This window comes from Haemaphysalis longicornis, unplaced genomic scaffold (assembly GCF_048455015.1).
Source record: "Haemaphysalis longicornis isolate Haplotype H1 unplaced genomic scaffold, Haemaphysalis longicornis Haplotype H1 scaffold_5, whole genome shotgun sequence".
NCBI classification, from domain to species: domain Eukaryota; kingdom Metazoa; phylum Arthropoda; class Arachnida; order Ixodida; family Ixodidae; genus Haemaphysalis; species Haemaphysalis longicornis.
This window is the reverse complement of record NW_027526385.1, coordinates 63,183,264-63,196,585: the sequence shown is the minus strand read 5'-3', so window position 1 is coordinate 63,196,585 and position 13,322 is coordinate 63,183,264. Positions and strand designations below refer to the sequence as shown.

Sequence of the window (13,322 nt, the reverse complement as noted above, 5' to 3'; positions counted from 1 at the left end):
GTTTCACCATCGACTTCATCGACAATGTCTACGCTGGAAGACAACAATTACAACAACAACAACCAATACGTAATCCATAAGACTTGCAGGCACGCCCCCCGCGGAATGCTCTGCATTTGATCGTGCCCCTCGCGAGGGGGATGTTTACCCTCCCTCTCTCTTTCCTTTTTCTCTTTGCGACGGCCAGTTCTCGCCGTGCGGTCATCAGCCTTTTACCATCCACTTGGGTACGTCACCGCAATGTTGCTAACAAAGCCATTTTTGGCACCTTGTAACTGCAAAAGAACAAAAATAGTGCAAAATGTTCTTGATGTAGCTGATAAAGAGCAACCATCACTTTAATTCGCGAAAGTTTGAAAGAAATCTAGGATAACCTTTTTTAATTGGCTGTGTCTAGCGTTCCGTCCACACGGAACGATATACAAGTGCTAAAGTTCCGTCCAGACGGAACGGAGCGCTGCGGGTTATCCTTCCGTCCAGCCGGAATACAACTGAGAGCTTAGCGTTCCGTCCAGACGGAGCCGGCGTGAAGTTTGTACAGTTCCGTCCAGACGAAAGTAAAACCGGCTGATTAGACGCCATGCTCAGTCTTCAGATTTGGTGTAGGGGTTGCGCCTCGGATAATGGCGCTATCGTACAGGGTTCGATTCTCTCCGGACATGCTTTATTAGCGTTTTTTTTGCGTGGTTGTGCCAGCGTTTTGTAACAGCTAAATTTGCGTCCACTTTACAATGGATGCCGTGAGCAGTGCCGTATTAACAAAGTTCGGGGCCCGGGGCTAACCGAGCTAATGGGGCCCCAATAATGACAAGAATGCTATCTTTTTTTTTCGTGTTTTTTTTGCTCCCATTTTACGTTCGCTAGTAAGTGACATAAAATGCACATCACTTTTATTGGTTCGGGTGCTTCGGGAGAGTAATATGTGTGCGTGATTTCTGTTATTTGATGGTTATTACCTGACGTACACGCTGGTTTGTTTCAATACTCAGTTCATCACAAATTCACAGTTAATCGAATTGCTGCGGTGGCATGCAGAATTGGCCAGAAAACAGAAAAGAATTTTTTTCAAATAAAAAAAAACATTTTATTAAGCAGTCAATCATCAAGTTATAAACGCAAAAAAGACATAAGCGAAAACGTAGGTACAGCCTCACCCTTTGAACGCAGAAATAACCGTCGAATCAAACACAATTTCAGTTTTTAACCAATGTTTGCATTTCAATACAGCAACGCAAAACAATCATGTCAAACTCACTGCCGATATAAAGGAAATCGCGCGTGCTACACAGAACTTTCGCAATTATGCGTCAGACACAATTACAGTCTACATTTACACGGGCTCGCAGGCCACATGGCGACAACTTTCTCCGCAACCAACAAAATACAGAGAAATGCCTCAAAAATACTCAACAAGGTCCTCGCTACATTCCAAACGTGCTACAAGGTGACCTGGGTTGTGTACCTAAGCCCCAAGCGGAATCCGGGCGCACACGCACTCTCCCGGGCGTTAAACCACAGGGCGCCTGAACATGCACAGCAACACCCAAAGACACGTGGGACGCAACCATGAAATGAAGAAGCAGTTGACACCGGACACCTGCTACGGACAACCATTCAAAACAGACAAGTACCCAACACTACACAAAACACTCACGCACCGAGAACCCCTGCATGTACTAAGGCAGATTCAGACAAACATGCTACCCACTCTACAGCTCACGCACCGATTCCATCCATTACCAGGAACCCCAGGTGTCCCGAGCTGCGGTGACAACCCCAGCATTTATCATACTCTCTAACTGGACGGGCACACAGAATCCCAAACTTCACCCATATCCAATGCTACACCCTCTTCAGGCTGGCCGATTCCAGTGCGGAAGCGCAAAGGACATTGATTGAATGCGGAGAGATGGCCCGGTTGACTATATCGGGAGCTCCTCACTAGGGGTTACTTTTACTTAAGAAAATATAGTTACTTTCTTCTTCTTCTTCACTACATCACTCGTGACAAAATGGAAACAGAACGACATTCTTCCCGCTGCACATTGACCAAAAACAATCAAGCGAGAGATATTAGAACTATATAAGTTAAACCATGAAAAATATAACATTTAAAATTTCATCTTAAACAAGGAAGCCAGAAAAACTAGAACTAATGAAAGCTTGAACAAATGCAACATTTAAAATGGCATCTTGCGGCTTTTCAAACTCGCGAAGTCATTAATGGCTTCATCAAAAGAAATGTCTCTCAATAGGTCCCTTTCTATTGACATGATGGCTAAGCAATTCAGCTTCCTCTCCCCGAGAGTGGATCACAAGCAATTTTTAATCAAAGACAGTTTTGAAAAGAAACGCTCAGTGTCGCAGTTAGTTGCAGGAATGGTTAGGTATAACCTAAGAGCAATGGAGACATTTGGAAAAACTCATACAATGTCTTTTTCCTCTAACATTTTCAGCAGACTGCTCGCTCTCCTATCATGGCAGCTGAAACTTTCCAGGTAGTGAAAGAACTGGACTAGTTCAGGGGCAAAAGTCGAGTCGAGATCGCCTTTGTAGGCTTCCACTAATCCTCTTGCTTGGTTGATTAGATCGTCATCACCATGAGCTTCCCTGAGAAGCGCTAAACACTGGAATCTCTCGCAGAGGATGGTGTACGCAGATTTTCTAGCCTGCAATGCTGTGCTCAGGTTGTCGATAATTACATTGAACGTCTCTATTTCGAACTTTTTGCTGCCACATGTCCTGTTGTCTTCCGTTGAAATGGGTCGAGTGCGTTCACACTGATAACTCTTATTTACACTCAATGCCTTTGCCCTTTCCTCAAAAGCTTGAAATTGGGATCGCAGAGACCTCGCGAACGCTTCTAAAGAACTCATCAAGTTTACAGCCGTTGACAGGTCTAGACCAGGTTTCTGGAGGGCAACATTCGCCTTGTCGAACCGCTCCAAAACCTCAAGCCACAATGTTGCCATGAATGCCGTTTCCAGCTTGGAAAGCTTCTTTAGAAGAGACTGGGCTTCAATGCGGGTGTCACAAGTCTCTGCCTCCCCGTACGCCAGTGTATGCAGACAAGTCTTGATGCATTGGGAATTGGCAACAATTTGTTTGCAAGAATCTGCATGCCGTGACCACCTAGTGTTTGACAGGCTTTTCAAAACAGAATGTTGACCCCCATGGTCGAGGCTATTGAGAAAGCAGCTCCAGCGCTTTGGCGATGCAGAAAAGAAAACATATAGCTTCTGCGTTAGGCTGAAGAACTTCACTGCTTCAACACAGCAGTCCACGCTCCACGCTCCAACTAAGTTTAAAGAGTGGGCACAGCACGGCACATAAACCGCCAACGGGTTTTTATCCTTTATGTGAGCTTGAAGACCCTTGTATTTCCCTGACATGTTGCTTGCATTGTCATATGACTGACCCCTGCAGTTGTCAAGAGAAATGCCGCTTTCATCAAGAAGACATAACACGGTCGAGGCCAGATGCTCACCAGTATGCGATTCGATCGGAACAAATCCAAGGAATCTCTCATACACATTCCCTTCCAAGCAGTATCGAAGCACAACAGATAGCTGGTCCACATGGGCAATGCCGGGTGTCGAATCTACAATTAAAGAATAATATTTGGCCCGCTGTACCTCTTCAACAACGCGCTTTCTGACCGTCTGCCCCATCATGTCAACAAACTCATCGCAGATCGATTTGGAAAGATACGAAGGGTGACCTTTACCCTTGTTTCCATGGCGCGCAATGTGATCACTTAGGAACGGGTCAAACTCTGCGATCACCTCACGGATTCCTAAGAAGTTACCGTTTCTGGGGGAACCAAATAAATCATCACTGCCTCTCAACGCCAGCCCTCGCTCTGCTAGCAGCTTTATTACTGCCACGACGCGCTTTAGTACTTCTCTCCAGTAAGCTTTCTGAGTGGCAAATTGCTCGTCCAGTCCTTTGTCGATAGTTTCTGCAGCAGCAGACCGGGCTAGCCAAGCAACTACAGAATTTCGGTGCTCGAGGCTATCTTCATGCGCTCTTGTTTTTTCTTCCGCCTTTTTCCAGTCGGAAAAGCCATCGGTAGCAAAAGAGCTGCGACTGTTTGATGCCGAGAACAATTTGCACATGAAGCAATACATGCATCCTTTCGACTGAGAGTACAAAAGCAAGTGCCGCTCAAATGACTCCCCATTTGCAACCTTTTTCACAAAAAGTTGGGAAGACAGGTACCGTTTCTGGCCCGTGTATTGTCTCTCTGAAGCAGGAAAACATTCTGAACGATTTTGAAAGTACCGTGGGCCCTTCTCGACGCATAGGGATTGAAATGTCCCGGAGATATGTGCGGGCCACATGGCCGGATCGCTGTCAATGCAGGCAAATCCTACCTCGGGTCTTCGTGGAGTTTGTCTGGGGGACTGGTCTTCGGTAAATGAAGGAAGTTCCGATGCTTGGGGGGAAAGTTCACTTTCACCGTCAGCATTGGGCATCTGGGTCGTTGTTTGCAGACCATCTATGCAGCTTGTCGAACACTCCGGCACATGAGGCCCCTGCAGCTGCAGGTCATGCTGGGACAGTTGCTCGACGCTGGCGGTAGAGGAGTTCTCTTCTGTCTGTGGCTCACGTTCACACAATGGAGGAAGCGCACAAGGCCTCTCAAATGCACTGTCTTCCTCGACAGTCTCTCTAACATGGCCGATAGAGCTTGAAGTTGAGGGCGCTTCGAAGTCACTCTTCGCGCATTCTGCCGATCGCGCTACCTCATCCTCCCTCGGCGACGACTCAGTAAAACTTTTGAAGTAATTAGTCAATTTGGCAGCTTTTTACTACTCTCTTCTGGCTCTATCTTCAGTCTTCTCTTGGATGCCCCACTCGCATACTTGCGGCCTGACATGTTCCTTTCGATCGCATATACCTTTCAGAAATGGCGTGCGTCGTTATATATGCAGCGTTTCCAGATTCAAATATGCAGTTAATTTGATTGGAGCTGACAGACAAGGTAAACCCGAAAACCCGACACCATGGTTTTGACCCCCAAAACCACGCCTCCAAAGGGGGCGTTCAAGAAAGAGTAAAAACCCTTTTCAAAATTATTCACCTATGACCACTGATTGGCTACAAGAAACAATCCTAAACGCGTCCACACACGCGGTCAGGTGACCGAACACACTCTCTCTCCCTTGGATCTCATAGTACGTTTCCCCCCTCACAAGTTACTACAACCAACAAGCCAAAACAAAAATAGCTGCCACAGGAAGTCCCTGACCGCGCTGAGCGGTCAAGCCATTACCTTCAGCGGGCGGGGCACCTGCACAAAGCAGTAATGTCGAGAGCGTCTTCCCGCGGGTAACATCCTGCTCTGTCCTCGCTTCCCGCATCGCTTTTGTCACCACGCGCGCTGACACAATGAGAAAGTCGCTTGCTAATCCCTTGTCTAGACGAAGAGACGCCGCTGGCTGCCGCGTGTCGAACCGAACCGCGAGATCCCAGTTCGCAAGCCAAACTCTGTAGACTCACTGGCGGGATGGGCTTCTTTTAAACTCTTGCGGGCATTCCTGGGGCGATGATCCTTCACCCTGGGCAGACTCCCGGCTCTCCATAAACGAAAAGCACGTGAGCCAGCTTCGTAAAATCCCCAAAAGATACGCCGCCTGCTTTTGCGAAACAAGAAAAGGCGGTAACCTTTCGCATCTTGATTGCTGTCACTTTGACGAACTACCGATGCCCGCTCCAAACATCGGAAAGCCGTAATACCCGTGTGCACGTCGTCCGAGAGACAATAATACGCCGAAACTCTTCTCACTATTGTGCGCTCAGCTGCCTTTTGCTGAGACCGCCCGGTCGACCTGAACGCACAGCAAACCAACAAAAGTGCACTGGCTAAGCATTCCCACATTTTGCCGCACAAAACGACCGAACACAAAGCGTGCTTTCGGCGGCCCCGACTTCCCGTCTCTGCAACTGCATGAAAGGAAAGGAATGTGGCAGTACAAGCCAGGCAACGCCGGCACGCGAGCTGCCGGCGGTTTTCATTAATTAACTGATGTGCCCGAACTTTACAGCTACGCGGCACTTTCACTCCTACGCTATCGAAATCGGCCAATCCGAAAACAGAACCCAAATACCAATATATAAAAGCGTTGCGATGGAAAGTTGTCAGTACGCCTCAGTTACCAGAATAGTGTTCATTCCTTACAAAAGAAGGCGATTATTTCTCTTCGCAATTTATTATACTTCATTGATTGATTGATTGTGGGGTTTAACGCGCCGACGCAGCGCAGGCGATGAGGCGTGCCGTAGTGGAGGGCTCCGGATTAATTTCGACTACCTGGGGATCTTTAACATGCGCCGATATCTCGAACACACGGGCGTTTTTGCTTTTCGCCTCCATCAGAAAAGTGGCCGCCGCGGTCGGGAATCGAACCCGCGTCCTCGAGCAACTCATGGAAACCTGATTGGGACCGAGCTCCCTAAAGTATAGCCTTTTAGCACTAATATTTCAACTATGAAACGTTTCGTAAATCAGGCATCCGCCCCCTCGCAGACATCTCGCTGTCGAAAAACCCATGCATGAAACTTCCTCAAGTTCCTCAATCCCTCCCTTGTGCACCTGTCGCCTGCTCCTTTCACATAAAGGTCATTGCAGTTCGGGCCAAGCACATTCCCCCCCCCCCTTTTTTTAAAGACGATAGTCTTTCTTGGGCTACTTAAACCCAGAAATTTTGGTCTGTCTGTATGTCTGTATGTCTGTATGTCTGTCCGTCTGTCTGTCTGTGACTCGATTCAGCCACCCGGCCAAAGCAAAATAATGCCTGCGTAATAGTCTTATATAGTCACAGCTAAATGTACCCGTCTATGTCCGGTGTAATGTTCATACTTGTCAACATTGCTGAAGAAGAACAAGACATTGCACAAATATGAGACAACAAATCAATGCAGAAGTGATATTTGCAGTGTTCCTTTATAAAAATTCAAACACGCTTGACTTTTGCGAAAATAAAGACTTCATCAACTCCAGAAAAAGAATTCACTCCGCCGTCGCCGGCTGTCGCCCCCGCCACTATAGCTTCTGGCGCCATTTTAAGAAATCAACCGGCAACAGTCACGCAAGGTTCCACTAGATAGGTTCCACGTTTTGCTTGCAACGCACGTGGAGTAGGGAAACGCGGTTCTATAAACGTCGAAGTAGGGCGCCTCGATTAACGCGCGTCTTCGCCGTACGGCAGCGTTCGCATCGAGACACCCGGTTTGGAAAAGTGGAACGCGGGAAATTTAAAATGATTTAAGCAAACCTTTGGCGTCTTTACCTTGGGAGGACCGCGACGCAAGAGGAACAACATGAGAGGTGAGCGGGAAAGCGAAGGGAGGCATTTACTTCGCAAAAGCCGATAAAGACTATCGTCTTTTGACGACATTTGCAACGAAAGTAGCAGATACGCGGCCAATTTTTTTTTCTTCTGCTCTTCGTTCCTCCCTCACTGTTCGCCATGTGCTCGCAGCGTGGCCAGCATCGAACGAGCTTGCCCTTTTTCTTTGTGAGCTTTTTTTATGTGTGCTCAGTGCACGTGCAAACTTTTTTTAACTTTGCAGTTAATGCAAAATAAATATTTTCTTCCGCAATCAGACGTTGATTGATTGATTGTAGGGTTTAACGCGCCGACGCAACGCAGACGATGAGGCGCGCCATAGTGGAGGGCTCCGGATTAATTTTGACCACCTGGGGATCTTTACGTGCGCCGAACGCACTCACACACACACACACCAGCTAAACGTAACAAATATTGAGTGAAGTCGGACCATGAAGCTTATCTCCCGCACTTCTGAAAAAAAATGTTACAGGAGCCACTTTGGGCTACTCGCTCGTACACGTGCCACGGTTTAGTCGGGTTCCATAGATAAATTGAGGTTAAGGCCCCGGCCGTCGGTTTTCGATGCCAACCTGAGTAACACGCACGCTCAGAAATTTTTTTCAAATGGTCGAGTGGGGCCCCTGAAAGATGGGGGCCCGGGGCTGCAGCCCCCATAGCCCCCCCCCCCCCCTTAATCCGGCCCTGGCCGTGAGAGCGGTCGGTCTAAGTTTTGTACTCAACAGAGCCAAGGCCGACGTAGCCACCGCTGTGTTACGCCCGATCTCCTGTAATTATTACCAGTGATTAATGAACAGCTAGTGACTTAGGCTAGTCAGTGAGCGGTAGCGGTTCGGCCGATTGGGTAAAAATCAATACCGACTGCTTTCGCCGAAATATTGTGAAGCGGGTGTCGGGTGGCGGCTTGGAGATCCGCTCGGATTGAGCTAGAGTTAGTCCGATCATCTATTATTATTAATAATGATTAATAATTAACAGTGATTCTGGCTAGTCAGTGAGCGAAGCGGTTTGGCCGGTTGGGTAAAAATCAAAAAAGACTGCTCTCAACACGAGTTGTGTTTCCTCTGGATGGAACTTTAGTGACAGTAGTTGCCTCTGGACGGAACTCAACACTTTTCTCTTCGCGCAATAATTAACAGTAATTCTGGCTAGTCAGTGAGCGGAAGCGGTTTGGCAGGTTGGGTAAAAATAAAAAAAAGACTGCTCTCAACGCGAGTTGTGTTTCCTCTGGACGGAACTTTTGTGACAGTTGCCATTCCGCCTGGACGGAACTCGACACTTTTCTTTTCGCGTTCCGTCCAGACGAAATGGCAACTGTCACTGAAGTTCCGTCCAGAGGAAACACAACTCGCGTTGAGAGCAGTCTTTTTTTATTTCTACGCAACCGGCCAAACCGCTACCGCTCACTGACTAGCCTGAGTCACTAGCTGTTAATTAATCACTGGTAATAATTACAGGAGATCGGGCGTAACATAGCGGTGGCTACGTCGGCCTTGACTCTGTTGAGTACAAAATTTAGACCGACCGCTCTCACAGCGTCCATTGTAAAGTGGGCGCGGAAGTTAGCTTTTACAAAACACTGGCACAACCACGCAAAAGAAAAAGCATGTCCGGGGAGAATCGAACCCTGTACGATAGTGCCATTATCCAAGGCGACACCCCTACACCAAATCTGAACACTGAGCATGGCGTCTAATCAGCCGGTTTTACTTTCGTCTGGACGGAACTGTACAAACTTCACGCCGGCTCCGTCTGGACGGAACGCTAAGCTCTCAGTTGTATTCCGGCTGGACGGAAGGATAACCCGCAGCGCTTCGTTCCGTCTGGACGGAACTTTAGCACTTGTATATCGTTCCATCTGGACGGAACGCTAGCCACAGCCTTTTTAATTGGCATTCAAAATATACCAAATGCGGAACCTCACTGCAGTGCAGGGCTTCTTTCGTATTGAACTGTCTTGACGACAAAAGCTACATTTGGCACGAATCTTGAACAAAGCCAGACGAATAAGACTAACAAATTTCAACTAACTAACGTTCAGAATCCTAGAGGAAAGCCACAACATTTAGGCAATTTTAAATTTTTTTAACTTTGCGAATTTTTATTTTAGTCAGAGTCAGAGCCCATTTAGTCAGAGCCCATTAGTCAGAGGTGTATAGGTGGGAACGAGTGTGCATGTATGTTTTCAGGCCTTGAGTAAACGAATGCAGGCCTTCTGTTGACGACGAAGGATGTCTCCGAGCAGGCCCGTAGCCAGGAATTTTTTTCAGGGGGGGGGCCCACTCGCTGTAGGCCTTGACTATTTCAAGAAAGTACCCATTTTCAGTAATTATTTTCCGTAAAAATAGCAGTATGTAATTTTTTTGAGTTTTTAAGTACTATTATACTCTTTTATATCTTTAGTTTGGAAAGTAATGTACCCAATAGTACAATATTTTCATATGGACAATATGTCTCAACAAATTCCGCTAATAAAAATAAAACTACGTTACTCTGGGCCAAAAATAAAACTACGAATAGCCGAAATATTTTTCGTACGTTTTTATTTCTGCATATAACAGGTTAAAACCACTGCGGCCGAAATAAAACGGGTTGAGGTGGTGGAAGACGGGGAGGGGACCGTGTCCACTCCTTTGAGGTGGGGCGGTCTTGAGGCGGCTCTGCGAAGAAGCGGCCAGTTCCTTCTTCCTTAAAGCACCGAAGAAAGGCCTGCCAGAGCCGAAGTGCGTACGATGGGCCGATGTGCGGTCGCGGATCGATGTGCGATCGCGGAGCAAACTCGACATAAGAAATGCTTATGCATGTATACGCGTTCTATTACGCTCTCGCACTTATGTGAAATTGCACAAATCTAGAAAGCTTACCTTCGGAAGCTTGTTGAAGTAGTTCATCAGTGTTGAACCTTGCCGCTTCTTTTTTGTGCTCATAATGACGAACGCAGAGAACACCACACACAAGAGGGCAAACACGCGATATATTCCGTCCCAAACACGGGCTAAACTGCAGTGCGTCTTGGCCTACATTGCAAAGTATCTCGCCACTGAATTTGAGCCGGGGGCGCCCTGTGTCGCTCCGTGTCGCATATTTTGCTTGGCGGGGGCGGAGAGAGAGAGAGAGAGAGAGAGAGAGAGAGAGAGAGAGAGAGAGAGAGAGAGAGAGAGAGAGAGAACAACATTGTTTGAGCTCAGGGATCAAAGGAAGGGGGAGGGGCGGGCCAGAAGGCCACCGCGATTGCCAGGGCCTGGGTGGTCACTGTTGTGAACCGGGGTAGCATGGTCAAAGTTGACCGCGGTTGGTGTCGTGCTGGAGCCCTCATGAGGACCAAGTTGAGGGAGAAAGAAAAATTTACGTAGAACTATTTACATTCTTGACCAGAGTGAGCAGGCAGTGCCGTAGTTTCGCCCACTTTCTCCCGCTGTTATTAGGAACGCACCAATCACAAAAATCCATGGCGCTCATACTCTCGCCCACACTCTCACACAGAGAGGGCACGTTCCCCTCTCGCACACGTGAAGGTCTAATTGACTCCGGTGAGGCAATCTGCCTAAGGTCGAAGCCCTTCGGACCACCGATATTGAAGCGTCGGGAGAACATCTGGGATCCCTTCTGGTATTCTGGCATTGGCGGCTGATTGAACAACGGCCTTTACAGAATCATCAGCCACACCGCAAAGTGCTGGAGAACGATGCGCGGCCCGTCCCCAAAGAAGCAGACAGCAACGTCAAGCCTGCCGCCAAAAGTGAGGCGCCGCATGAAGCCTTTGTCGCCACCTCTTCGGAACGTTTCCGGTCATTAAGGGGGCATTCGGGGACGCTTGCAATGGGTGGCCGAGAGGGCCGCCGAAAGCGGATTATGTCCAGCAGCCGCGGCATGGGTCGTCGACGTGTCATTGTGTAGACGGCGGGATGTTCCTCGCCGATGAGTGGGGTGAGGGTAGGGGGCACTCGGTCGACCCCAGGACGGCGAAGACGGCTTTCGCGACATCACTTAGACCTGGCTTGATGCCTCCGGGAAGCGCAGCGCCTGCTGCCAGATGGATTGGGAGGGAACGGGTCTGCTGCGCCCTCGCACAGAGAGTGAAGTGCTCGTCAAGGGCGCCGCAGGCTCTGCATGTTTGGGGGTGAAATTAATGGTGTGGGTGGTCCGAGCGGGAGAGCCGCAGTGGCAGCAAATTCGGTATCGCAGCCGCCCTACTCTGTTTATCAGGCGCCGACTGTCGCATGCGGCTTCCTGTACTCTTTTCTGATGCTCCGGGTTGCTTACGGGGCGTAGGACACTGGCACGGAAAGATATGCTCAGTTTTGCACATGCTCATCTGCTGTAGACAAATTTCTTGATGCAGCGGGGTGCCGAAAGCCCTGCTGCTGGAGAACACTCTCCCCCCCTCCCCTCATAAAAATTTCGGGGGGGGGGGCCGGGCCACTAGGGCCCCCCTCTGGCTACGGGCCTGTCTCCAAGGTCAGTTGGCTGACGATCACAAAAAAATATGACGCCAGAAGAAAAAAACGCAGCAAAAGGGATACAACGCACGCCGACGGCCACTGCGCGAAACCCCTTCTTTTCTTGCGGCAACTTTATTGCTTAATAAATCTTGCGTTAATGGTGCTGGCCTAAATGAAACTCCACCTACGGCCTCCACACCTTGGTTTACAGAAAAAAAGCAGATGCGCCATGTCCGCACCGTCCCCGGAACTAAGAAACGCGATTCCTCTGAAGGCGATTACCAGTGACGCTTGTTTTTATGTTTTGTAGTCCTGCTTTACCCTGCATTCATCGAGCTGCTCTCACTCGGGCGTTGTTATACCTGCCCCCTCCCCCCCCCCTCCCCCAATGCCAAACCTGCACCCGAAACAAAAGATGCCTATTGCGAGTGCACTGTCAAACATGTAACACCCGGCTACTCCCCACACCACTGTTAAGACACGTGCTATGTTCGAGGACCCTGTCGTATCTAAGTTCTGTCTTTCTGAAGAACTGCGTTTCTAACCTGACTCCATAGTTAAATTTCAAGCAACAATGCTTTCACAAACAGAATAGAATACGATTAAAACGTGATTTTATTCTTTTCAAGGGCACAATTTCTCTGAAGATATTTAAAACCGGACCATGACTTTTTCAGAAAACGCAGTTTGGAAGAGGAGGAGAGACGCTGTGCTTCGAGAACGGTATTCTTCACAACCTGCTAAGATCAACTTTCCCCGACCTCCCCCCTTCAAAGAGGATGAGAGAAGAGACGATCGGATGACTTCACTGAATAATAGCAGGCCAAAGGGTCCTGTTTTCAGACAGGGTGGCAGGGATGTATGGTTGGAATAAAGTTTGTTTTTGCCACGTAAAGCTTCGACATGCGGGCCACACGTCATGCGGACCATACATGGACCACACTCACACTTGTTTGGGGAAGCTGGTGTAGACACGCTCGGCACGATGCGTTGAGCATGCCATCATATGAAATAAGTTGCCTGCTCTATTAAAACTGTAAGGCCAACTAGGTCCAATAGTTCATTTAAAGGTCATATGGGGGGCATAAACGTGATTGTGAAATATTTCTACGGCTTGTGCTAGGAACTCCAGAGGAGCAAAGTATCCAGGGGGCGAAAACACGGTAAGACGTCGTCAACGTTTCACCTCAGTTTGACGTTCATTCTGCTACAAGTGTTGTTTGGATGCGTGTCTTCGTTCGGGTTGTTTTAGGGTGGGTGTTAAAACCATGAGGGAATGGTGTAGATATTTCCGGTGAATATTATGTGCCTATTGGATTCCATCTGATCAAAATGTGTGCCAGTGTTTCATACCACGCCTAGCATGATGTCAATGCGGGTAAGGTACCAAATTTTGATACGCATGTTTGTGACCATGAAATTGAGGGAAAAGTACAGATTAGTTATTACCGAGCGACGCGGGAAGTAGTGACGCTCTTGGGTGTCCGCAGAAATTTTTCTTACTGCGGGCACATGGCCTTGAAAG

General features: G+C 48.4%; 1 protein-coding gene across 1 annotated transcript in view; it reads left to right on the top strand.

Moving 5' to 3' along the window:
* The window catches only part of LOC144138321 (plancitoxin-1-like), a 43,486-nt gene extending 30,794 nt beyond the window's left edge, over nucleotides 1–12,692 (top strand). Inside the window, exon 7 of the mRNA XM_077670540.1 lies at nucleotides 12,475–12,692. Coding sequence (XP_077526666.1) covers nucleotides 12,475–12,600 — 126 coding nt within the window. The 3' untranslated portion in view covers nucleotides 12,601–12,692. The remainder of the gene's footprint in view (nucleotides 1–12,474) is intronic.
* Nucleotides 12,693–13,322: the final 630 nt, after the last annotated feature.